At 42.6% G+C, this 25,015-nt stretch overlaps 1 protein-coding gene across 7 annotated transcripts in view; it reads right to left on the bottom strand.

The window, feature by feature from the left end:
• The window catches only part of DGKD (diacylglycerol kinase delta), a 58,145-nt gene that overhangs the window by 25,664 nt on the left and 7,466 nt on the right, over positions 1–25,015 (bottom strand). For 3 of the 7 annotated variants that reach the window (XM_063166766.1, XM_063166767.1, XM_063166770.1), the window contains 5 exons: positions 17,008–17,118; positions 16,252–16,332; positions 1,811–1,915; positions 872–1,004; positions 209–315 (listed from right to left, as the gene is read on the bottom strand). In XM_063166766.1, coding sequence (XP_063022836.1) covers positions 209–315; positions 872–1,004; positions 1,811–1,915; positions 16,252–16,332; positions 17,008–17,100 — 519 coding nt within the window. In that variant the 5' untranslated portion in view covers positions 17,101–17,118. Of the gene's footprint in view, positions 1–208; positions 316–871; positions 1,005–1,810; positions 1,916–6,661; positions 6,692–11,821; positions 12,061–16,251; positions 16,333–17,007; positions 17,119–20,043; positions 20,154–25,015 lie in introns of those variants that run through there. The other 4 variants (XM_063166768.1, XM_063166772.1, XM_063166771.1 and 1 more) reach the window with 4 other exon arrangements.

The raw sequence follows: 25,015 nt of genomic DNA, 5'->3' as shown, positions 1-25,015 counted from the left end.
AGCTCCCCCAGTCCATAGCAGTTTATTCCTACTAAGAAGTTCCTTACCATCCTGGTTGAGTTTTCACACAAAATCTCATGCTCTGACAGCAGAAATCTTTTCCATGCAAAGGAAGAATCTGCTATTTATGAAGTGAAAAAAAGCTACAGAACACAAGGCAGTGCTTCCATATCAAGGTAAGGCTGGAAAAGTTCAAACTAACACCTACCCCATCTTCATCCTCAATGATATCCTTCCCAATAGAGGCCAGAGTTGTCCACTTGCAATTGTTGGTTGCTCGCACAGCACAGCGCTTGTGGGCTTTAAACTTGCACACTAGGGAGGAAGAGATGAATACAATTAATCCTGCCTCAGGAAGTCTAATGTGACAGTGTGCATTTGGCTCCAGAAGAAAGCATGGGCACACTCTATCCTCTTTAGCACCACCAAAATGATCAGCTGTAAGTGTTCTGATCTAGGTATTAATTCTTGCCTTGTCATTTTTGCCAGTTGCTTGTACAAAGTTCACTGACCACCTTGTTAAATTTAACATGATTTACACAGTCTCACACTCCTCTGCCATTTTACACAGTGTAGGTGTCACCACATTCATGTTAGAAACATGAGCTCTGCCAGGCATTTCTGCTAAGCCAAAGCTGGGAAAAAATAACCTCCTGGCACTCAAACATTAAACAAGGATGTTCTTACAAATACAATTATTCCCATGAAGAAGAGTTTTCTTATGAGTATTCTTTCAGATACCTCAGAAGTGTGTATCTGCTCATAGCAGACACATGACATTAATAAGAGATGGCAGTATCTGGGTATATGAGCAAAAATAAAAATAAAACAAAGCTGTTCCTCCCCAGGCAGAGGACGAGGGCACACCTACCTTCACAGGACAGCCCGTGTGACGTGACCCCGGACAGGGCCTCCCGACACACGTTGCAGTACGTTGGCCGGGCATGGGAGCAGGCGTACCAGTTATGCATCCCTGAGAAATGGTCCATGCTGTACTGGGTAGACTGACCATATAAATGTATTACGGCAAGGTCAAAAGCAGAGCAACAAGACTTTTATTTCTCAGAAGACTTGCATGAAGCAGTCAGAAAAGCAGAAAGAGAGCACTTTTTCACTAGGAAAGAGTGCAGAGTGTATAAACATGCACTAGCTGAAACTCAAGAAGGTCTCTAAGGCAAAAGAGACTACCTGAAAAAGCCACACCTTCATTACAGCTCCTGTAGCACCTCTCATCCTTGTCTTATTACAAGTGTGTCTAGGGAAATGAACTGGAGAATTTATCTGCTGGAGAATTTACCCCACTTTTTTGTCAGATTAAATTTTCAGAAAGATCAGTTCCCCAGCCTGGTTCATTGTGTAGCAGAGAAATGCTTATGCCAGCATAAGGGAGGCAAGCATCAGAGTGGGGAAAACATAAGACAGCTTTTTGTGGTGGCACTGCTGCTCTCACTCAGCCCCAGGAAGCAGATAGATGCATTGAAGCTGGTAGAATATAAAGCAGGCAAGATGTGACTTTGGACAGGGAGGATAATTGAAAAATGAAAAGACAGTGGAGGGGAACTTGGCTTCATAACCTGTCCATGCTCTGAAAATTCTCTCTGAATTCCCAAAGGGAGCATATACAAAGCCAAACATTTTTTGGAGAATCACTTCAATGTATCTGGGATAAATTTTACAGAAGGTCCTAACACTACTACCTATTCTAGTGAATAAAATTACTTCTATTGAGCTCACTAGAAGCTGACTCTCAAAACAAGCTGTGATCCAGCAGAGGAAGCACAGAACACAAAGGAACACATTTTCCTATTACCTCAAAATGTTCACGGTTTTGGACAGTCTTCAGTGCTGCAATCCAATCTTCCATCTCCTTTCTGTTATCAGCACAAAGGATGAGCTTCCGACATGGAGTGATAATCTGCAGAGAGAGAAAATGAGGAGCGGACATGGCAGGGAGAGACAGCAAGAGAATCCCTTACCACCAGTGCAGCCTGTTGAAGCAGTTTCCAGAGCTGCACAATGAAAGTTATTTGCACCTCTGAACTGTGTTTCTCTTCCACCACAGCACACCTTAATTTCTTCCTAAATGTACAGAATCACCAAGATTTTAGCTGTCATTCCCAATATTGAATTGAGTAAAGAAATCTCTCATACCTAAATAAAATCACAACACAAATCAAGCACAAAGCAACAGGAGTAATTATGTGCAGACCTTGCATAAGTCTTTTTAAAGGACTTACTGTACTTTCAAAACTGGTAAGAACATTAAGACATTTTGTTAATAGCAAATACCAGTTTCTAGCAATTAATGAATCAGATAACAAACTCTACAACATCATTCTAAAAATTTGTTTAGTCACGACAATTTGTTTAGTCTCCCTCATGGAGAGGGGAGAAATAAAATAAAATAAGCAATTTGAACCCTCATGTTTCCTGAGGGCTTGTTCTACATACCTAAAAGATATTCTAACAAATGTTCCCCTATCAGGCTGAAGCTGTGGTGAGTTTACCTCCCTCCAACAATCCTGTCCTCAGTGTGTCTGTGCCCTGGGCTAATTCCCATGCATTAGTTGCCCTATGTTAAATCAACAATATTTTAACAAACCAGCAGAAGACACACAGGGTGGCCAAAGCTCCCCTTTGCCCAGGGAAGCACCAGGTCTCTGTGTCCTCTACCACCAAATCCCTCTCCTTCAGTCAGCTGGGGGCAGCAGAGAAAATAAAAGCTCTGCTTTTCAGAGGACCGTGTCTGCTGTTCCCACTGTTGCCCATTCAGCTGGAGTCCAGACTTGAGTATACACCAACCCTTATTCTTCCTAAGACTGAAGTATTTGTTCCCCACAGTGCAGTTATCTCACTGCCTCTTTTTCCACACCTCTGTACTGATTTCCATCAAGTTGACTTAAATTAGATCAATACTGAAGTGTTTGCAAGACCTGGATTTAAGAAAAGCTGCATTAAGGTGGAGCAATGTTAACAAAAATCAAAGGGCTCCCTTTTATGTCAACTCTAAAAATTTCTAGCAGTCCAGACTCTCCTGCACTCCTGTACGTATTGTACATGAAAAAAATTGTCTACATCATCTGTTTTCAAGCAAATTCTACCTAACCAAATTCTATCTGAAAGAATGGATTAAACTAAACTAGGATTGTGTGAATCTCCTGAGGCCCAATCATTCAGCCAAAGTTTTGTTAATGAACACTAAAACACCCACATACATCATCCCAATACCTGATATTCTGGTTTTCCAGTCTGTTTCTCACTTCTCTCATCATCATTCATAACACAGATTAAAAATAAAAGCCTCTGAAATTGAACACCAAACTTTTAGTTGATGTTGAAGTGCCTCAGAACATCCGCCAAGAAATGTGGATGTAATATCAACAAAAAAGATACACCTGGAAAGTTCTGCTTTATTTTAATGTCTTCGGGTTTCAAACTGTATTTCTTTTCATTCACAGACTGCAGATTCCCCTGCAATAACACCACCTTACCCAGAGGCATGACCAATACCTAGAAACCAGTGCTAGAGACACACTGAGTAGGCAATGAAAGGAGCTAAATCCTTTTGTAAAGAAAGGACTGGCCATTCATATTAGAAACACAGTTTTAGCATTTGAAGCATTCTATCTTGGACAAAATGACCAGATCTGTATCAACTGTAGCATACAGAAGTAAATATTTACACTATTTTAAAAATAAAACTTTGAAGAACTCCTTCTCTTTTCCCTCACTTTTCTTTAAAGATTTCCAGCTTTGAAAAAATTTATTTCCCAAGAAGGTAATCACAGGAATCTTTCTTCTTCCTTGGGAAAGCAGGCAAGTGTTTAGTTAAATATATTTCCATCAAAAACTCTGCTATGTAAGAATGGCTGCCCTAGAGAAACTTTTTCCAGAGCATGAAACACTGATGCATAAATCAGTTTCAAGTTAGAGAAGAACAAGGAGCATGTCTGAGTCCTGCTAAGAGGAAGCAGATTTTTCCCTGGAAGTAAAATCAAGGTTAACTAATTTGTTCAGACACCACTGGGCCTCACTTTCTTCCTGGTAATAAGGCCAAGAACATCAGTAGTTGCACACATACAACAGCAGCACATACAAAGTCCAAACATCCCAGGATGAAGCATCCAAGGACCTTTCATGGCTGTAAAACCAGCCACATTCTCTAAGGAACCACAAGTTCATTTGAGTCACTGCCATGTCTGGAGCACTGGGGAAGAACAGCTTCAGAACACTCCTATCAGTGCTGTCTGTTTTCTATTTTTCTGCCTTTTTGGGGGGACAGAAGGAAAATGCAAACTATAGCATAGTTTTTAATCACAGTGGAAGACTAGAAATTTAAAACACTGACATAAAATACAGAAATGCAGACCTTCCTTTGGTAAGAATTAATTTCTGAGGGTACTGACTTCCTGGATAATTGGATAGAACATCCTATATAGAAAGCAGCTAATTCCTTCTTAAGTCACCTACTGCATCATCTTAAAAATCCCCACATTCAGTGTTAGACAACCCTCTCTTCAAAGAACAAAGTCAAAGTTTATAAGACAAGAGGATAAATAAAGAGATCAAAAGATTTTCATACATGAATCATCCAGATAAAGAGTCACAGAATTAAAATAAAGAGTCTATTGTGTAACTACAAACTGCAAATAAAAATGTAACTGTGCAGGATAAACATATGAAGAGCATTCCCCATTAGTCAGTTCAAAAGCAACATTTGCACTTGTATTTATTGCTATCAGCAGAGATGGGAAATAAAAGAATAAACCTCTTTAAAAAGCTTGCTCCTAAGGAGAACAAACTAGGACAACTCAGACTTCACTATGAAGGATAGACAAGTAATGTAGCTAGTGCAGCAATTATTTGGGGAAATGAGGAAACCATCCAAACCAGTTTTCCTGATCAATATGCAGCGGTACTAGAGTTAAAAATCTTAACAAGGAATCAGGAATCCAGAAACGTGTTAACAGCCCCCTTCCTCTGCCGTTCACACACTGCACATCCACCCCCAGCCCAGCCCGGGTACCTGGCGAGCAGCAGCCCCTGGTGCCTGCCCTGTAGTGCAGCAGCTGCGGCTCCTTCCTGCACAGGCAGCACGTGTGCTACTGCACTCGGCTGAGCAACAGAAGCTCTCACACTCCTGCCACTGCTCCCTCCCTCTCCTTGAACCAGCTATTTCAGCTCCAGACATCCCCGTATTGAAGGATACTGACAGAGGGGCAAGGCTGTTACATACACTGCACTGTTCAGGCAAGAGCGATGATCAGTTTAACATCTCACACAAAAATTAAATCATTGTTGTCATCTCAAAAGAAGCCCCACCAATCTTCCCCCTGGAATGCTGTCCTTTCCCAGCCAGGAGTCAAGGAGATCACTCTCAGCTACAGCTGCAATGAGCCACCACTCTGGAACACAAGGCTTGGTTATCCCTGCTGGTGAACATGGCTACAAACGAGCATGGTCCAGCTATTTTTTATGTTCCGGCTACAGCTTTTGACTAACATCCTGGAACAGCATATTCCACAGGATGACGACGCACTAGGTGAAGCACCATTTCCTTTTATTTGTTCTAAATTTACAAAGCAGTAATGTCATCCAGTGACCTCTTGTTCTCATAAATGGAGAGCACAAAAACAACAATCTGATTGCTTCTGAGTTAGGATGAGGGCTGCCTTACTAGGAGTTAAAAAAAAAAAAAAAACAACAAAAAGTCCTCAGATTTATTTTTAATCTCACAGATTTTTGGCCTGTTCCGGGATTGGCAGAACTCTGAGCATTCCTGCCCCAAAACAGCTCAGAACTGTATCTAGATATGAGCAATTATGCAAATTAAAAGTGCTTGTTCTGCCTAAAAAGTTAATATTAAAAACTTTCTTGATCCTAAATGTTACTGAACTTCTGGGTGTGATTCTTTAGATTTCACTCATTAGTAGAAACTGGGTGTCCAGTGCTCACTGCATGGTGATATGACTGACATCTAATCCTGACCAGAAAAAAAGAGCTCCACAGTCATGGGGGGAAAAAAGGCTGCCAGTCCCTCTAATCACTCCTGGAGAGCCACAAAAACACATGGGAATGGCAGGAAGGGCTAAAAACATTTCAAATGAGGATAAAGATTAATGATGAACTTCTCACTGCATGTGAAACCCCTGAAATACATTTTGCAGAAAGAGGGGTGGTAGTCAGGTCCCCAGCAAGTAGTTATGTGCCCTCCATGAATAATTTCAAGTCTATTAGAGAAATTCCCAATTTTCAAGCTTGCCCACTTTAAATCTAAAAAAACCTGTATTTGAAAGTAACCATGCCTTCATTGGCTGTCTGGTGCAAACACAGACACTTTTAACACTGAAAATTTAACTTTATCTCCGCTCTCTCTCACACATGGTCCATTCCCTCTTACCAGCTGTTAACCCCCACCTCTCATGTTGACCCACACTCCTCTGTCCAAAGCTAACACCAGTTTACTGACATTTCAAATCCAGCCAGTTAACAAACAACAGAGCCAACCAAAGAAAACTCCTCATTTCATGTTCTAAAAATGGACTAATGTCCCTGGATGTCCTTCCCTGATGAACAGCTGTGAATAATCAGATTCAAAAGGCAGTCCAAAAAAGACTCCTATATTAGACCAAATTTTAAACAGAAATCTGATATACTTCACCCTTTGTTGTACTGAGCAACCTTCCCCTCCCCAACAGCTGCAGAATAAGCTTCATCCTCTTGTCTTGCTGCCACCCAAGACAACTTTATCATCTCTGCCCACCCGGGGCATTTTCTGGCTGCCCAGGAACTTCTCAGCAATAAACTGACAGTGTAGTCAAGCATGCCCTGGGACTGTTATCAGAGTACATCTGGTGAGCTCAGTGACCACAAAAGATGGCAAAGCAAGTTAAGACCACACTGGCCCAATCACAGAGCTGACAGAAGAAATGCTGCCGGGGGAGATGGGGTGGGGGGACATTGAACATCGCTAAATATAATTTTCCTGAAGTGTACATTTCTCAGAATGGCCAAATGTGGGGGTATGAGAACACCTGCTCATTCTGACTGCTTCCTTTTACTCATATCCTGTTGCAATACAGACTTACATTCAAAGGGGCTAGCCATAAACCCCCACTAAGAGATCCTGCATTATTCCAAACAGTTGATGACTTGAGTACAGAGACAACAGGAATTTCTAGAGATGTAGAAACTAGAAAAACATTTTAAAAGCTGCAAATCTTCAGTTTGATCATATATGGCAAAGGTAAGGAAACCACTCCCCACCTGTAGCTAACTGCTATGTCTGGTCTGTAGGCTGGAGAATGATCTTGGCATCCTGAGAGCCCAAGATTCAGGAAGGAAAACTGGGTGAGACTGTAATGAGGACATAGCCATTTTTCCACTTCAGCTCCTGTTTCAGTGAGAGCAGTAGTGAAATGAACACTGGAATACAGTAAAACACCTCGCCTGTATTCATCAGTGAGGGTCACAAACCAGCAAATCCACTGTGTTTCAAACACAATTACTGAACCCACACAGGCAAAATGGATTAAGTGCGGATTAGCAAGTGCTACTCTCTCAGCAAATACACAAAAAAGAAGACAGTGAAAAAGGGAGAATAAAACACAAATTTGAGATTCAAACCAGCCTGTCTCAATTATGTCTATTTCTGAAACAATCTGGAGCTCAGCAGCAGGCCAGCAAAGCCTGAGGCAGTGAGTCGGTATGACTTTAGTGGGGCTCCACAGTTTGGAAGAGAGCAATAATATGAGTATCAAAGACTCATGAGGGTCCAAGCCTTGCCTTCTTCCACAGACTACAGCCCTATCCTATTTTGCAATTCAGCTTTCACCCTGTTTTGCCAACAAATTCAATCCCATTAACTCACTGCAGAGGTCAGGTAGAGCTCTCTAAACTGCACCAATTCTTTTCCCCCAAAACCTGGATATGGGAAAGAAAAAGTAGCTTTTTACATAACACTCGAGAAATGTACCAGTTTTGTGTTTTTTTATTAATGCAAGATCTTAATTTCCTGCTAAAATTATCATCTTCCACCTATGGAAACTCTCATTTCCACCAACTAAAACAAGTCATTACTGGTCTTACAGTTATGCCAAATTCCTTTCCCCCTTTTTTTTTAACAGCAGTAACAAGATTTTCCTCAAAGCCCTAAGTGCCCAAATCTCTGTTCACAGTACATCAGTTATTTTATCCCTCCATGTGGCTGTTTTACCTTCATTTTCAATCTATAAAATCCAGGACAGCTCATTTCTATAGGAAAGCAGATCCAGCATGTGTTGTGGTTCTCTTTAGGACCATTTTTACATTATTAGGTTCACATACCTTGCAATCTGTTCCTCCTGAGCCAGGGCAGCAGTGCATCTTCTCTGAGCATTAGCACTGGCACATATTGCACTATGCTGTGTACAGGTCAAGTTCAACTCGTGCTGACCCTCCATCTGGGATTTCTCCAGTCCCTATCCTCCCCCATGCTGCAGTGGGAAACTAGACCAGTCCCAGCGTTATCCCTGGGAAAATTATCATCTCTCATACCAGGGTCACATTCCTACAGGCTTCTGGAAACTGTTCCTAAACAAGGCACATTCCTGTTCTTGCCAATCGGTAAGAGGAGCACAGACAAGAAGAGGATTTTAAGACTTTAACAACAACTTAACAGATGTCAAAAGCTAGAGCATGCCACTGTTAGCAGGTGAAAAAAGCAACTATCCTGGTAGTTCAGGCCTGTTAATCCCCAGAGATCTCCAAGGATGGAGCAGTACCCAGTGGGAGTGGACAGAATGGCTGTACCAAGTGCCAAAGAATCCTAGCACAGCTCCATTACCCACACACCCTCCACCTCATGCAGCAGATGCACATGCACCTCTTTACCTGTTTTCCAAAGAACACAGTCCTGCCAGGAAGAGTTCCTAAACAGAACCACGCTGTTTAGAAAGGGCAGCCCATTTAGGAAGGTAAAGGATATTTCAGAGAAAGCTTCCTACTCACTCAAACTGAAGTAAACCCATGAAGAAAAGAGCTGTTCTTCATGGGGCAGAGCTGCTGTCTCAGTGGGCTCATGCATGGCAAGGCTGGCACCCAGTAAATCACAGCACTGGGCAATAAAAGATCCTACCAGTGGTAGGAAAATAACCTATTACTGAGAGTTTATTGTTAGTAGCAGCTCCTCACAGCCCCGTAACTTCAGCAGTGTTGAACAGAAACTGGTAGCTTGCACAAAAGGAAATTAATAGCTTTCAACAGCTTGATGAACCCAGGAGCTTTCCACACTGGGCCACCAGGCTAAGACAAGTCCTGTTCACGCACCATCACAAGCACCTGAAATAGGGAGGCAGCATTTCTGCAAGGAATGCTAGCAAGCCTCTCCCTGCATAAAAAGGAACCTTTTCCTTCCAGAGCAGCTTCTATGTAAAGCTGAACATGTTCTTAAATGACCACACATTGTTCTGCCTTTGTGCCCTCACCTGGAAGGCGAGAAGCAGCTGAAATCTGCAGTCTTGCTCAGAAGGTAGGTGAAACCGCAATTCAGCATGACAGTTGCAAAGAGATTATCAAACAAAAGCTTCCAGTGTTCAGGCACAAGGGCAGACATTATTTCAAAGCTGTAAACTTCCCTCTATGAAAGCAAAAGCTCTTCAGTCTCCTTCACTTTTCAGCTCCCTGTCTATCCTGTCCCACAGTAAAACAGTTGAAGCTCAGTCTGACGATTTCTTACAGTGGTTTCATCTCTCTCAAAAACGCCCGCATATTTTTGAGTCGCTCTGCAACGTACAGTAGCAATTGCCAGATCTCTCCACCCACAGCAACGTCTTCCAGACTCTCTAACTCTCCTTCCACGTTTATCTTCTGTTTGGTAATTTTTCTCCAGATTTTTCCTTCTTTTGTGACAGCAGACTAATAACCAGCTCCCACAGGAGGCTGGATTAAGAGTCCCAGAAATCCTTGACATGAAAAGATTTTAAAGTACTATTTTCACTGACTAACAGTGACTCAGAATGGTCTGTTTACCAAAGGGCCTTTTCTCAAGGAGAAAAAACTGAAGTCTGGATTACAAACTACTAAAATAGCAAAGTATTTTGAAACTGCAGCAGTTCTGACAGGAAATGGGGACTGAACTGCACTTAATGAACGAAGGTGAAAAACCAGCAGAGCAATTCTAGATACAGCAATACACCACTCTACTCATCTTTTCATTTGCTTATAAAGGAAATTCTGACAGCTGCCAATATAAACAGACTACAAGCACTAGCAAAGAGTGTACAATTCCTGAATGTGTACACACATGGGTGTGGAAAAGACAACAACCCCCAGCAAAAACTGATTTTCCAGCATGTGCTCCAATTTTGCCCAGTTCAGAGACAAGAGTTTAAAAACAAGGAGAAAAGAATCATCCTCTTTAGACGTCCCTCTTTTTTAATCTTCCCCTATTCCAAACATTAACAATCCATGACTGTGTGAGAATTCAGGACACCTGGGACTGGCCTGTGTCACTACGCCTCCAGATCAATCACTCTTTTTGTCCAGCTGATGCCTTCTCTCTGGGCCCCTTTACCCTCTAGTTGAGGAAGCAGGGGAGGAAAATCCTCTCCCTTGCTAGAAAGCCCAGCGACTCCCTGGAGCACATATTCAACTCCATTTTCTTCAGAGGGCTAAAGCCACACAGGGAAGTTTTGGGAATCTGTGTCAAACTACCCGGATTTTCCTGATCTCTATCAGCCAAAGCTTAGAGTCCAACTATGACTTCCTGCAAACAGTTTGCAACAAAAGTTCTTATATTCTTTCTCCTCATAAAAATAAGTGATATGCTCTTTCTCAAAGCCTGTATTTCAAACCAGCACAACCACCCTCTGATCTGGGTTTCTCTTGTTCCAACAGTGCCTTACAGACACACAGCTCCTGTGCTAGGCAAACATTCTGTAGCTTCAGCAGCTCTATTTTCCTTCAAAACTGAAGTCTTCAGAGAAGACTTCACTGCTTCTCTACTGAAAAGAATGTATTTTAATTTAAAAGCACCTACACAAATAATTCAGCTTGACACAAAATCATGAACTGGCATAGGCACTTTCACTTCACTGTGCATGAACTGCAACATCAACAACATCATACTCTTCCCATCAGGAAGGACTGTCAGCACCTCGATTTTTTACCCAAGCTCAAGCATTTTGCCCTCTGTTTATAGGAAAGGTTACTAACCCAGAAATGAAAATTTGTGCTATTTCTCCACAGCATCAAGTAAGCCTGGGACAATACAGCAAAAATACACATTCTAGAGGAGGTCAGTAAAGTAAAAGGTCACAAGGCAGAAACCACCAACTTTGCTGCTGAATAGAGTCAGTACTAAGTAACAAGGTTATAATATGAAAAAAAATGTAGCACACCTCAGGCTTCCATAGAGCTGGAGAATGACATCCATACTCCTTCTCAGAGATGACTGCACTCTCTCATTCAGGAACACCTGAATCCTGTTCCTCAGCCTACCAGAACCACTGCTGCCTCCAGTCATGCAAGTGCTCTGCAAGAAAGGTATTATTCTAACCTGAATACTTCCTCTCTCCTGGGACCTTGGTCAGGGTGAATCATCAGTTAATAAATAGTATTTCTTAACTGGGTGCAGTATTTCTAACAGCACCACAGGCACATTTCCCTTTACTCCTCTTCTAGAGGATACATCTACATGAATCCACTCAGGAGAGAACACCTGAACAGTAAGAGCTTGCAGCAAACATATGCCAAAGAACCTGAGCTTTTGGTATCTGTTATGCTGGCACAGGTGCCATGTTTCCCAGTGCTCAATCCAGAAAACTCACACTCCTGCTCTTACCTTTCACGTTCAATCTTCCTCTACACTAGTATCCAGAGCAGCCTACTCCCTGAGAAAAAAAACCTAAACAGATTGCTTGCCATGCAAGGATTAGTCTCGTCTGTGGTCAGTCTCTCTGAGCTACGTACCACTTGCCACAAGCTGATTAGCTGCCTGCTTAAGGAGGAGCTGGGATAAGTTTCCTTCTGACGGCAATGAAGCGGAGAGGCAGGCGCTGACTGTAATAATATGCTGCTTCCTGTCTGCGGCTGAGCTGAGAGGTACTTCCCAACAAAAAAGGGTTTACAGGAGCTCAGGAGCTCAAGCTCCACCTCTTCCAGTGAAGAGCCATTAACTATGGAGGAGGGGTCACTAGCATGGCTCCTGGCACTCAAAAACGTGCACTGAACCAGCTTCCATTTCACCAAAGCATCAGAAAGAAGAAACCAAACGACACAAAATTCCCTGTCCACACAGAGGATATTTCTCCTACAGGATCTCAAAGCTCTGAATCAGATGGGATAAAAAGTAAATGCTGTAATTCATGTTATGTGAATGAGGGTGAAAGTCCACACCACCATTTGGTAGCAATAACTGGAAAACATTTACCAAACCACCATGTGAGAACCATATTGGAACACAAAATATGTACCTGGGAAGATATTACGTCCTGTCCAGGCCCTCTCCTGATGATCACAGGTGTTTTTGACTAGTATTAAAGAATACTTACCTTTATAAAAATCCTCCACAAAGCAAGAAAGGGTCAATGAACTGATAAGGAATCATTCTTTTAACTCTACCAACTACACTGAAGGCAGCAGGCTTAACTCAGTTGGTACCTTTTAGAAAAGAGCAGATTTTCAGCCCACACACCAGTCAGAGGAGGAAGAATTTATTCACCACATAAGCATTTACAAAACTGGGCCAAAGGAGACAATCCAAAGTCTTTTCAAAGACTTTTGAGGGGACAGCTCTGGTGGCAAAGTGTTGATCTGAGCAACAGGCAAGAGAGTGTTTGGTGTCTCCCAGACCTTTTAGGTATCACAGGGGAGAACAGGCATGATGGATGGCTCAGGTCCTTGACACAGGTAAAGCAGATCAGTAAAACCTAGGCTTCCCAGCATCATCTTCAGAAAATGCTACTTCAGATTAAAGCATGGAACTCACCCTCATTGCAGATTTTGTTTTAATGCTCCTCACAGAACTGCAGGCTAGTTTACCATGCGGGCACCTTAACAAATCATGTTACGGCAAAACTGCACTGTCCAAGAAAAAACTGTTCATGGAAAGAGCTAAAGTCTCACTGGGAAGACACAATGTACCCAGTGTGATCCCAAATAATCTATCACCTTTTTAGAAATCACAAGAGGTTTTGAGGGTATGGCTAAGAAAGCACTGCTCAGAAATCAGGGCCAGGCTCTGACCTCCCCCACCCAATGTTGGTGATTTCTATTTTGTTAGGAGTACAAAATAGCACACACTGTTTGAAATAAACACATTCTTTGAAATAAAGGGTCCTGAACTACCAGGACAACACATTTATCATTGCATTTGTGCCACACCAGATCTTCTCTAAGACCCTGTGCAAGACAGCAACCCTAGAAAAAGGCACTGGGGAGAGATCTATACACCACATACCAAGGGATCATACATGGAAAGCACCTGTCACAGCCCAGACATCCCAGAAGAATCTACCTTGTAGACACCTGACTCTGAAGGACAGAGATGGCAGAGATGTGACAGAACCAGCAAATACCACACCTAGAGGCCTAATGAGAGAAGAGAGCTCTGGCATGGGGCTGCTGTAAGATTTATTCCCAGAGGCCTCCTGTTAAATACCTCTGCAGCCACACTGCCAGACCTAAAGGAACAAAGCTAAACATAAAGCTTTTTGTTACACATCAGGGGATGGAGCAGTACAACACTGTAAGCTCAAAAATGCCCCATGTCATGTGCTTCCAGCCCATTCTATAGCCATCTATACATTAACTCTAGGTAGCAGTCCTGAAAACTGTCCCCACTGCAAACAGGATACACTTACTGAAGAAATCTATGCAAGATCAACCAAGTAAACCACAGTGGAATTTGTTATTACATACTTTCTTCAAAAGGAAGAGGTCCATGTCTTAAAACTCACTTTTCTTGCTCTCCTTCCTGCTGAGAGCAAACAAATTACCTGTCAGTCATGTCCTATGTAAAAGGTTTACTGGAAGCTATTTTTTAACCTTACTCCTCTCTCCATGCAGCACAACCTTTGCTGGCTTTATGCTCTGGTTTTCTCCTCTCAAGAGGCTGCCTCCCCATGCTCCTCAATGCACTTTCAACAGTGCTCTTCTGACTGGTCAGTCCTTATTACCTCTTTGTTTTGGATGAACCTTGTTCCTCCAAGTGGTTTGAATAATGTTTTTGTTGTTTGTCTTTATGTCAGGAACTTAGGGGTGTCATTCAGGCAACCTGACCTGCAGAATCTATACATTACGCAGCACACACAGGACAGAGGCTGAGTTTTCTCAGAAAGAAACCATTCTTTTATAAATCCACAATTACCAGTTTCCACTGAAGAAAACAGAAACCCAAAAAGAAAACCAGAACATCTAAAACTCTGATTACCAAATGCGACATATTTTTACTTAAGGAGAAAAACCTCAGATCATATAACACACTGATTTGAAACAGAAAAAAAATGCATCAAAGAACTCTGAACTTTAGAAAAGAAGATCCAGAGGGGAAGCAGAGTGGTCTCAAAGAAAACCAACAGAAAACTGCATGACTGCAAGGAATCCAGAGCACTGAGAGCAATGATGTAACAGAGCAAACCACAGCAGGACTAGGCCACCTTCTGATTTCCTAAGTGGTTTTAAACTTCAAGGTAAATGAGTCAAGTGCCTCCAGAAGCCATGAGAGAAAGAGCAGACAGAAATAAGGAGGAAACATACTTTTCTTGAATTTACCTAAGCACCATGATACACTGCTCAGCTGGAGACAGTGCAAACTGGACCTGCTTGAATTTCAAGGTACCTTTACCTTTTATCAGCTATGGAAGGCAGGGACTGGCAGAGCCTGATACCAGAGTCTGGGAAATAACTCTTCACTGTTTGACTCAAATGGGGCAATCTGAGAGAGCAAAGACACTGCTCCCTCCTGTCCCTAATGCAGTCTTCCTGATGGATATTGGATCTCTCCCAACTGCAACAGTAAGCAGCACAGTTTACAGTACACCTACCTGAAAAAAAATCAGTCTTTATTTATATTTGAGAAAATGGAAGCAAGATCCAGGATAAAATGCTTTATTAACAGGTAAATAACATCACAGTCTTGAAAACATATTCCCTACTCAAATCATTGCATAAACCTTCTCTCTGTACTCTCACCTGATATCAATATTTACTTACCATACCCAGATGTGCCTTCTACCTGTCCAACTATGAATACAGAAAGTGTTTTCAAACTTTGGAAGGTGTTGGAGTTTTATCTGAACACAGGCACTGCAAAGCTAAAACAGCTGTAAACAGAAATGCCCTTTGGCAGCTGTTTAAAGCAGCACATCACTCCTGCTGCAGCACAAGGCACACTGCTCAGTGTTGGTCGCCACCTTCAGGACCAGGAGGGATTCTTCCCTCCACCTGGATTGCTCCCTCCTTCACCCTGCCTTAGAGCAACACTTCCTTTCCACAGGCTCCTTCTCCTCTGTGCTGACCCCCTCAGCAGCTGTGTGGAGGTTTGCTGCTGTTCACCAGCTCAACACTCATCCTGCAGGGCTGATGTTACTGGCTTTCTTTTCTGCACACCAGGTGCTCCCCAAACTGGAGCTTGCAGAACACTTGCACCTTAGAAATACAATCATTTTTCCCCCTAGCTCCTGAGCCTGGAGAAAATGAAGCAGGGACACCATTGCATTTCCAGACTGCAACTACTTAGCACACATTCCACATCTGACGAGTATCCTGAATCAATCCCACAGTTATTTCTGTGCTATTTCTCTCTGTTCCTCCTTTTGCTTTTCCACTATATATAGCAGGCATATATAAACACACACACAGACACACACAAATAAAGTCAGAGAAAGAAGTTTACATATTTTAATGCCTATGGGAAAAACGAAATTCCTTTAGCAAGATCTCCAGCACAAACATCACCTCTAACTCCCCCAGCAGAACTGATTTTTCTGTCCCACTGTGCAAACAGGTTCTATCACACACTCTTAGCTTACAGGGAAGCAAATCCCTGAATGCCAAGTCTTAGCACAATACACAGTAACCTAAGGTACTTCCCTGAGGTAATTTCCCATGTGCACAAATATGAGTTATCATATAGTAAAGAAAAGTAAGCTTATTATTTATTTTTCATGAAAGATGCTGTGAAGATTATTCAGGTGTTTTTCAGCTCTGCAAAAGAGATGGGATGTGGGGAAAAGATGGAAGAAGAACAGAAAATAATGCAAAAAGTCCTACCGTGAAGCTGTTGTTGACATTCTTTGTGCTGGATTCTGCCACACTGGCATCTGTCAGATCCACCTCATCAAAAATAATGGACTGTAAAGAAAAAAATCAAAATCTCAATAAATTATTGAGTCCAATGTATAAGCAAGCAGACTCAAAGGGAGTCTGCCTAGCATGCTCCATATCATAGCCTTTTATGACTTGAAGGAAAGACACAGCACCCCAACAACATCAAGGACCTGGAAGTCTAGTTCCACACACTGGAGATCACTCTGGCCTGTCTTCAGACAGTGAATACAATGGCTTTATTTTTATTAAAGGATAATTTTAAAAGAACACCAAATAACTGTAGGTTTTGTTCTTGTGAAAGGAGACAGTTTTATATCTAGTTGACTATCAGCATACTAAACCAGAGGCATAGCAGCTCTGATTTGATAAATTCTAGCCTTGCTTGTCTACTACACCTTCTCTTTTCATTTGTATTCTCTTCCTTCTATTGATTTAGAGTCCATTCCCTACTAACATGCACCAAAGGGAGAAAAAATATGGAAACATCAGTATCATAGGTCTGCATGATGCTGCACTTCAAAACCAAGGATTCCCAAGTGTGAGGCAAAATGCAGGGATCTTCTAGTAGCTACAAAGCCTGAAGACCAGTGCCTAAAGAGCTCATTTCTCTGCTGAGGGCTGCCTCCCCACTGACACCCATCTGCCTTCAAAGCCCCTCTACTGACTTCCTTGGCCTCACAGGTACTGTCAGGACCTTACCTTAGCAGTTTTTGCATAGTAGAGCGTTCGTCCTCGCAGTTTAAAGTATCGTCTCTTCCAGCGCTGGAAGGAACTGGTCTGTTTCATCAGCATCCCCTCTTTTATGACAGTCTACAAAAGCATCAGAGAGAGCAGTAAACCGTAGGTTTTACTGACAGGCACGTTTGCTGCTTCCCCAGCACACACCCGTAGGAACAACTGGAGCTGGAGACCAATAACCTCAGTGCCCTCTGCTGGAAGCGTTTCACAGATTCATTCAGCAAAACCGAGCAGCCTTCACAAGATAAAACTTTCATGAACAAACAACCCACACTGCGGTGAGGTTTCACTCTTGTCTCCAGCACTATCACGATACCAAAGAAGATAAATAACTTAAAACTGAATGAGCATTTCAAATCTAACAGTGATTTGGGGAGTGTAACAGTTAAACTCACCAAGGTCGGATTTCAGTCACAGGTAATTGCACCTTTCATTTAATTGGAATCTGATTACCAGCACAAACACACCCAGGATATCTGTCTGTACCTCCAGCTTGTAACCAGCATCTACCTGGCACAGAGGGGGCAAGCTGCAAGCCCAGGGGGTGAAGAGTGAAACCAGAGCAAAGAAGGAGCTATATCCAACATCAGCATTTGGTATTCTTCAGATAGTCTTGGCCCTGCTTCGGTACTCTCTGGCTAGCTGCCATTTCCCAGGGCCGTAGTGCCAAAACTGTCTATGCACACTGACTTTTTTTCTTTAACTGCTTTATAACTAGACTGACATACCAGCATACACAGGCTTGTATGCTCATTCATATACTGTGCATATGTGGGGGTATGGATTTAATCTACATGTATTTCATTCAGGTTTTAATACCAACAGCTACATGAAAATAATCTCAAAAACTGCAGCTCAGAGAGACAAAAGGCAAAAAAGTCAGGGCTGGATGTCCAATCCCAAATTCCTGATTGTAAATACTGCCTAGGAGCTACAAGCAGTGCTATGTCATGCCTTGGTACCTCAAGAAACCTTCTTCTCTCCCCAGGAGAGTTGCAGGAACCTACTTCTTGCCAGGAGAGCCCAATGTGATAAATACCCAGTAAAGCACAGGACACAAATGGTGTGACAATCTTGTAAGACAGGTTACTCTGTATCTTGGTGCCAGGAAAATGACATAGCTTTAACATACCAGAGGTCTCAGTGGAATTCAGGTTTGCAACAGTCAGGTCGCTGATAAGAATCAATTCACAAACAGCACCAAATGGACACAGCCAAGCTACTACAGCACACAAAATAAATACTCTGATCCACAGGGTTTAGTTCATGTTAGAACTCCTTTCCAAGGCATTAAACTTGCTTTTAAAATGCTATATATATATTTCTAATGTGTGCCCTTAGTTTTTGGAACAGCTGCAGATTTTGATACGTTCCACATACACTGGCCCTTGCCAAGCTCAAAGCTTCCTCAAAAACCACTTTGAAAAAAACACTGACTATAAGGAGAAACATCCGTCTGACAATGTATGCTTCTCTTTTGCTAGACTGAGCTATCCTCAAACCGGCCTGAGAGATCACAGCGTCTGGACCACCATGGTGAAGCTTCTACTCACAAATCAGCAGGGAAAGAGTAGGCTGCACATTCCACCAGATCCTGAAGAGAGCTGTCAGATATGGAACCCACTACAGTCTTACTCCACTGTGCTGGGAAATAGAAAGGGAGGAGAGCTGTCCTGTCTCCTAGAAGAACAGCATCTACCTTGAATGCTGGACCCTGGCCTGCTCCAAGGGTAGCAAATCCTAAGCCTCAATCCCCTCCCAGTGGTCTGTTTCACAAAGCCACCTGCACAGTGGAAGAAATATCTGCCAGTGCTCAGGCAAACACCAGCTCAGTGTGCCTGAAGCAGACACACCAGGAATTGCCAAACTCCACAGAACTTCCAGTAGAATGAAAAGAGAAAACAAAAACACACAATTGAGGACTAAGCTCCTATAAAAAATGGCTGTTTCCCACGCCAGCTCCCCACAGCTCTGAAGCAGTCACTGAAAGGCATCCTGGCACTCATCTTCACACATGAGGACACAGTAGCAGGAATACACTCCACGAAGCCATAAAGCATCTAGGATTGGCTTTAGGGTCTAAAAGTTGAACACACCATAGCAAAACCCAGAAACAAAATGCTAAACCACCTTTGAGCCGGTGTTATGCAAAGAATCCAAAATTCAGACATTATCTCATCTGAAGCTTCAGCACAAGAGAAAATGGAGTGCAAAGACTGACCAAACAGCATCCCTCACTGAAACAACCCTGCAGGCAAGGCCAGAGCTGAAGGCACTCATCTGGAACCCAGAAAGATGCATTTATGCTCCTACTCTGCCATGGACTTTTTATGAGCTCCCAATAAAGCAATTTTCACTCTGTGTGTCTCCATCTGTCAAGCAGAACAAACACTATTCACCAGTTCTATGGAAACCCACTAAAATATATATTTCTCTCACAAGTTATTTTAACCTCCAGCACCTGAGTATCAAAGAGAAATGTAAAGTACCAGCATCCAAATTACCACACTAAAGAAATCACACATTTCTGCAGCTCATTTTTTTACAGGGAAGAAAATGGGAAAGTGGCAGGAGATTTTGCAGCTTAAGACAGAAACATGGAGTGACTTTTGCATTCCCTGGAAAAAAACACATATAAATAAAAAATGAGATGAAGAAAGCAGCTACTGAACTCTGCAAAGCCCTAAACCAAAATCAGAGAAGAACTAAAAATCCTGGGGAAGACTCCTTGGATGAAAAGCCTGAAGATATCATGTCAGCCAGGAGGCTGATCAAAAAACAGCAACTTGCAAGGGGAGATTTCAGAGCTCTGTTGCTATGCTTATTTACAGCTATGGTTAAACTGGGGTCAGCCAGAGCCCTTATGCACCCCACGCTCAGCATCACAAACTCTTGCCCAGCCCACCAGCACAGCAACTCTCAGCAAAACAATGCCTCTGCTTTCCCTCTGCTCCCACAGCTCCCGCCTGCTCCCTCACCTCAGCTGGGCTCACTCACCTCTGCACCAGACGTGCATTCCTCCATTCCTCTTTTAAACCCTCTTTTTTTTTTTTTTTAACCAAAATGCAACACTTGCAGAGGTCACCTTGCCCCGCTGGAAGCGGCAGCTCCTGTCATAGCCGGGCTCTATCTATAGAAAACCTCAGAGCTCCCCAGCTCAGACATGAAAGGCCAGAGCAGGAGCACTCCTGCTCACACAAACACGCCTCTGCCTCAGCGCTGCCCATCTCGGCACGAGAGCAGCCCGGCTATTTATAGGCACTCACTTCAGCACAGCCTGGTGGGTTTGGGCGGAAAGGGCCAGAGATAAGATCAAGATGACTTTATAAAATGATGTAGACATCGCTGCCTTTCTCTTCCTCTATTCTGACTTTACAGCCAAAGGACTTGTTACTCGCAGAGGAATGCAGCTGCAGAAAATGAACTGGGGAAAGGACATGACTGCAAAGTGACACCAATGAAATTAAAGGGGGGAGGTGAACAGCTACTTCTGCTCCCCAGGCTCTCTGCAGATTTTTAACTGAAGATCTACTCTGATCAGATTACTGGGCAGGTAATTCATCAAGATAAAAGTGAAATTGCTTCTCCCATAATGAAAAGAGAGTGTTAAATCTATTTTTAGTATCATATATTGGATCCTACGGGAAAAGCTACTGCCATGAAACACTATGAGGATGCACATATAATTATGTGCATCCTATCCAGGATAAATACTAAAATTGTTTGCAATGGAACTATGCAGACTGTTTTCTATCCAGCTGAGTCCCTTTCCAGTGTGGTGTCCTGTAGCATGGCATTCCATGGGCAGATAACACTATGAAAAAATGAATTATCACTTTGGATCAAGCGTAAAATGATGTGATACTGGTTTCAACACTGACCCCTTTTATCATATTGCAAGTCAGTGTCAAAACAGTTACTGAAGAAACTGACAATTTAAAACAACACTGCACATAGCAGAGTGTCTTAGGAAATCTGAAACGAACAAGATTAGATAACTGAAAGGCAAGGCCCAGGAAATTTCTAACATTTTAGTATTTATCTTTGGTCTTGAAGAACAGCAACTTCCTGCAGAAAAAAATTCAGTTTATGGCAAGCAATACACAACCCTCCCCCCAGCTCATCCCCTTTCAAAACTTGACATTTAGGAAGAGCAATAATATGTTCTCAGATTTCTCCTGTCAAAATGGGTGCAGGGTGCAGGCCTAATCCTGAAATGACAAAAGAAAAGTTTTGCCACTGACCTCAACAGGAATGGTTTCAAACAACTCAGAGGACTTAAAAAAAGAACTTGAAAGAAAGAGAGTCTTGTGCTTCACTGTTTCCCCTTCCGGCCTTGTAAGAACAAGAAGCCAAAAGATTAACAGGAGCTGTTCAGAAAACCAGCAAGACACAGTTGTGTTTTTGGCAGCACTGCTCATCTGAGGTGTCTCTGCACCCAGTAACCCTGTCAGGTGGTCAGACACAGCCTACACAGATTAAGTGCTTTCTACACTGACAAGATGAGTGATTCTACTAAAAGTTAGGAAGGACCACGTCAGATTTCAGCTCCTTTCAGATTACATCCCTTGTTCTGCTGCACACAGTAGCGCTCACCAAGTGAAATGCAGGAGCAGACAATCTCTTCCTGAAGCTTAAACCTATTGCCCCATTTGGAAGTAGGGCTCTTGATAAAACTGATTTCCTAATCTGGAAAACAAGCCCCATTAGCCAGACTGAGGGTGACTATCAAGCGTGTCCAGCTGTCAGGCTGGCAAGTGTCCCTCGGCATAGGGAGGCTCCAAACCATGTCTGAGAGAGACAGAGGAACAATGCAACTCATTTCACTGCTGAGATCATAACATATTCTTAGGGGCAGTTACTCAGTGCAGCATATCAAAAACAAGAATTAGGCTTCAGTGACACATCTTTCCAATGCAGAAAAAGAACTATGTACAAGGTAACAGCACAAAGCTATCTAAACAGCAACTAAAGAATCCCAAACCTGAAGCCCCCAGCATGTGGATTTCTCTGTTTATCATGTATCTCCAGAATGTAAGAACTTTAGGACACACATTGTTTCTATTTGTATGCACCACAAAATACTGATGCCAAACAACAAATAATTGACTAAACAAAGCACTAAATGCAGGGAGGAAAAAAACAAAATGCAAAAGTATATGCGGAACTGGGCTATCTTTATAGATGCTTACAAGGCAATTTTAGAGGCAGCTGAACCCCAGGGACCAAACAACGTCATCTAGTCACTGATTTTGAGTAAGTCATGGCAAAAATGATAGGAGTAGGTCTGCAGGCACTTAAACATGGCCATGCTATGCTAGGGCAGTACATATCTGAGGGCTGTACCTTGTGGTTTTAGTAGATTGTGTAATAAAAGCTCTCGGTGGTCATAAACATGAAACAAATTAATATTTAGAAATCAAATTAAACACAGTAAATCCAACAAAGAAACTACAGGAATAAATCAAACCAGCCCCATAGAATAAGACATGAAATGTCAAAGGGTAGGGGTTAACAAGCTAATCTGAGAGCAACATCCTTCCACCAGACAGTGGTCACACCCTGGAAATGAACTCTAGGAAGCTTGGAGGGGGGGAAATCTGGATCAGTAAAGCAATTCTAACAATGGGACACACAGCTATACAGATCTATAGGGGAGCACAAGGTAATTACAGGTTGCATAGTCTTGTCTGGAAATTCTACTTGAAAAAGTGAAAATTGCATTCAGATTTCTTTCACTGGTATCAAAAGAGCAAGACATTATGAGAATTCACTGCAAAAAAAGGACTCCACAAGAGGAGAAAAAGAAAAATAAATCAGAGCTGGAATCAAATGTCAAAATAGAAGCTGGGGCAGTGAGTCAGAGGCCCACTAACAGAAGCTGAGCACTACAGCTGAGGAAGGGGTTACAGTACAGACCTTTGTAAAGCCACACGGGAAAGCCTAAGAAAACTCTCCTAACAACCATCCTCCCAATTCTCCTCTGTTGTAACCTCCAGCCCTGCTGAATGAGCTGAACTCAGCAGTGAGAGACTGAGGCAAGCACAGCTGACAGCTCTCCTATAGCCTCCCTGCAACTCCTGAGACAGCAGAATCCAGGGCACAGCAACCTGTCCATGGAGCAGCTGAGATGCCACTGAAAGAGGCAATGCAAGCTCATTCCCCAGATCCACAGTAAAAAATAGAAGTTGGTTTCAAATAAATACTGAAAAAGCTTTAAATTGCCTTGGCACAGATAAATGGTCAAACACTTCATTCTTCATTAGTTAACACTGCAGTCAACAAACAAAGAACGGGTCTTTGAACCAGCTTCTTTCAATACAGGTTCAGCTGCCACTCTTATGAATGGCTCTCCTAAAAGGGATGCACAGTCACAGACCTAAAGTGAACAAATTACCAAATGAAAAACAATTTGAGAGCACACAAAAATGTATATGGGGAAGGAAATACAACATATAGCAAATCAATTCACAGCTCCTTGGTAAAATGAGCTCTGTCAGAGAGCTCCAAGAAAATACTAAAACAGATGAATATTCTGGTCAGCTACCTAGGAGGGAGAATGAAGAACACACCAATACACTGATGCAGGATGAGTTAGGAGCTGGATAACTCCTGGCACACTAACTGCTTAAGCCTCAGGACGCTTTCCATAGGCTCCCAGCATCCTTCCCAAACACATTTATCACAAGAGGGAAACTGAGCACAAAATGCCAGTCAAACCACAGCAAAGATGGAAGATAAGGGATCAAACCCATCCACAAGGATAACTAAAGTCAAAAAGGCAACAGTTTAATAGCTACCTGAATATTTTGGAATGGAATAAATTTGTAAATTTGTACTAATTAAATGTGAACTTTGTACATTTAAGGACAAACATGAAAAGTTCGACTGTTATTTTTTCTACCATCTAAAATTATATATACATGACTACATCCCTTCCTTTCCCCATACACAAAGAAAGTCAAAACTTGCTACCTGCTGTAAAACTTTCTTAGACATGCCTGTCACAAGCTATGCACCAGCACCACAGAATCCCCTGCCTGAACTCAGAAGCAGGTGGCTCTTCTGCTGAGGCACAGCAATAGAACCTCATTTGGAATCCCAGCTTGTACACAGAACCCTCTAATGCTGCACCTGTACCCCCACAGCTTCAGTCACACTCTTATTCATTCAGAGAGACAAGTTACTACCAAAAAACCATGTCTAAGCCCCCCCATCCACTTCAGCAGTAGGCAGAGGAGCCAGGCACTCACCATAGCAGGCTGTCAGGGCCATTGGACACGCGAGTACCAGGCTGGGGAGTGCAACCAGAGCACACACGCACAACCAGCATGAGCCCAGAGCAGTGGATGTATGGGAAAGCACATGCAGAATACAGCTGGGGATCTCATCCTACACTCACAACCACCCATCCTTCCCACAGCACTCAACGTCATGGAGACCTTGGCTGAGTAGGAAGGAAAAGTCAGCAGAAAGTACCAGTAAGAGAACTTCAGGATATGGGAAAGTGAAAGTTATACCTTGATGAGGAAAACTGAGTTCTTTGCCCTCCTTGTGCTCAGGAGGCAGAAAGAAAGACAGCCTCCTCCCACTGTGTCTGGATTCCCATCACCTCTGCTACTGAATTCTGCTAGGAGCCTTGTTAGGGACTGGCAGATGCAGAGCCAAATCCTCATCCTTTTACTTCAACTGGTATTTAAATAGGATGACAGCAGAAAGCAGCTTTTGGCCATCAGCCATTTAATTAATACTTAGGTATCTTAGAATTTATTTTTATCCCATCTGTAACAACTGTCGTAATCAGATTTTCCATATTTATGTATTAAACAACCTATGCTTTTAAGTTTTTTTTTCCTCATCTATTTAACATAGTTTTTAAAGGATACTGCAAAGTTTTAATTTGTTTTTCCACTTCCCCTGTTTTAATGTCCTGCAAATACCTTTGACCATGCCAAAGACTTCTTGATCA

The sequence above is a fragment of the Melospiza melodia genome, chromosome 12 (assembly GCF_035770615.1).
Source record: "Melospiza melodia melodia isolate bMelMel2 chromosome 12, bMelMel2.pri, whole genome shotgun sequence".
NCBI lineage: Eukaryota > Metazoa > Chordata > Aves > Passeriformes > Passerellidae > Melospiza > Melospiza melodia.
Note: the sequence above shows the minus strand (reverse complement) of the source record. Positions and strands in the feature narration are given on the sequence as shown.